The sequence below is a fragment of the Echinops telfairi genome, unplaced genomic scaffold (assembly GCF_000313985.2).
Source record: "Echinops telfairi isolate 266 unplaced genomic scaffold, ASM31398v2 ScPeMD7_18;HRSCAF=68, whole genome shotgun sequence".
NCBI lineage: Eukaryota > Metazoa > Chordata > Mammalia > Afrosoricida > Tenrecidae > Echinops > Echinops telfairi.
In genome coordinates this window covers 40,365,882-40,367,564 of record NW_022103915.1, presented here as the reverse complement: position 1 = coordinate 40,367,564, position 1,683 = coordinate 40,365,882, and the positions used below count along the sequence as shown (strand labels likewise).

Sequence of the window (1,683 nt, the reverse complement as noted above, 5' to 3'; positions counted from 1 at the left end):
CATAATTTTACAATTGCGACCACCATCAGTTTCAAAACATTTTTGATGGATCCAATGTATCCATTCACCTGAAATTCTTTTTTTCATTCCCCTCCAGTGGGGTTATATAGTTATCATTGCTATCAGCTCCCCCCACCCCCCTTCCCATACCCACAAGGAATCATTCTTCCCATTACTGTTTCTGAAGGGTTGTCTATCTTGACTTTCATGCATCAACTGCTCATAAGTATACAAATGAACATACATAGGTCTTAACAAGATTAATGAGGTAAAACAAAGGCCGTAATAGTAAGGGGAGGAAATAGTAAAGAACTAGAGTATTGTTATGTGATTCCTCAGTGCTATATCGCTCCCTAGATTTATCATCCTTTCCACGTGACCCTTCTGTGAGGGTCTGTCCTATTATCTTACAGGTAGGTTTTGTCCATGCTCCTTCACGTCAGTTTGATTGCTTGTTTTTGAACTTTGGATACCTTTTGAAAACTTCTGATAACTTTTGATCCCTATCGACAGCTCATGATCACACAGCCTGGTGGGCTTTGATGCTTCCCTGCTAGATGGCCGCTTGTTTAACTTTAAGCCTTTAAGAACCCAGATGTTATATATATTTGTAGCAGGGTACCATCAGCTTTCTTCACCATTTTTGCTTATGTGCCCATTTTGTCTTCAGCAATTGTGTCATATAATTGAAATTATTAACTCTACCTGTTTTTGTACATAAAGGCTTGTTGGAAAACAGTGGTGTGCATTTATTTACATATTGTCTACAAATGCAACAGAGGCTCACAAAGCCTAAAATATTTACTACTTTACCCTGTATAGTATATACTTGCTGACCTTTGTTTTTTAGACCATTGTGTAAGAGTTTGGTCAGAATTTTTCTCTGATCTGTAAGAAGGGACATGCAGTAATAGTGGAGAGAATTTGGAATCAACTCAATGGTAGTAGGTATACAAATTCTTGCAACAACTTTTTTTCCCTCCCTTATATTAGACTACCTGTTTTGTTTTTGTTTTTTCCCTATGGTTATCCACTACCTTGTAATCTCTATTGTACCTTTTCTGTGTTCAGAATCTTGGGCTGCCGACTAAATGGGAGGTGGAGAACTGAGGGGTGGGTGAGGAATGTATTTTTTCTTAGTAGAAATTTCTTATAAAGATGAATCTTGGATGATAGAAACCAGTTGCTGAATTTCACATCCTAGATAGAAAATAAAAGTGAAATACTAGCATCATTGTAAGCATCAATCTTTATAAAGAGTTTGACTGTCTTCTCATGACTTAGTATAATGCAGTGCCAGTAAGTTGTATTCCCAATGTTGTTTTTACAGGTCTATAATGACGGATCTATACTACCTCAGTCAAACAGATGGAGCCGGTGATTGGCGAGAGAAAGAGGCCAAAGATCTGACAGAGCTAGTCCAGAGGAGAATAACATATCTTCAGGTAAGAAGGTTAGATTAAAAGAGAAACTCGAGAGAAAAGGTAGGAAAATTATAATAACACTAAAACTAAGCATTGCTATTGGCTTTTAATCTACCTAACTCTTAAATTGGAAATATCTACTCATTTCACATATTTATTTTAAAAGACACTTATGCCTGGATTGAATACCCTGATGACAAAAACAAAGTCCTTGCCTAATTGGGCTACTTTGTACACACAATACACATAAACATTACAA

The 1,683-nt window shown here is 36.7% G+C and overlaps 1 protein-coding gene across 2 annotated transcripts in view; it reads left to right on the top strand.

Annotated features, from left to right (window-relative positions):
* FUT8 (fucosyltransferase 8) overlaps positions 1-1,683 on the top strand; it is a 166,790-nt gene that overhangs the window by 72,452 nt on the left and 92,655 nt on the right. For both annotated transcript variants that reach the window (XM_004698659.2, XM_045288156.1), the window contains one exon: positions 1,331-1,445. In XM_004698659.2, the coding sequence (XP_004698716.1) occupies positions 1,331-1,445 (115 nt within the window). The remainder of the gene's footprint in view (positions 1-1,330; positions 1,446-1,683) is intronic.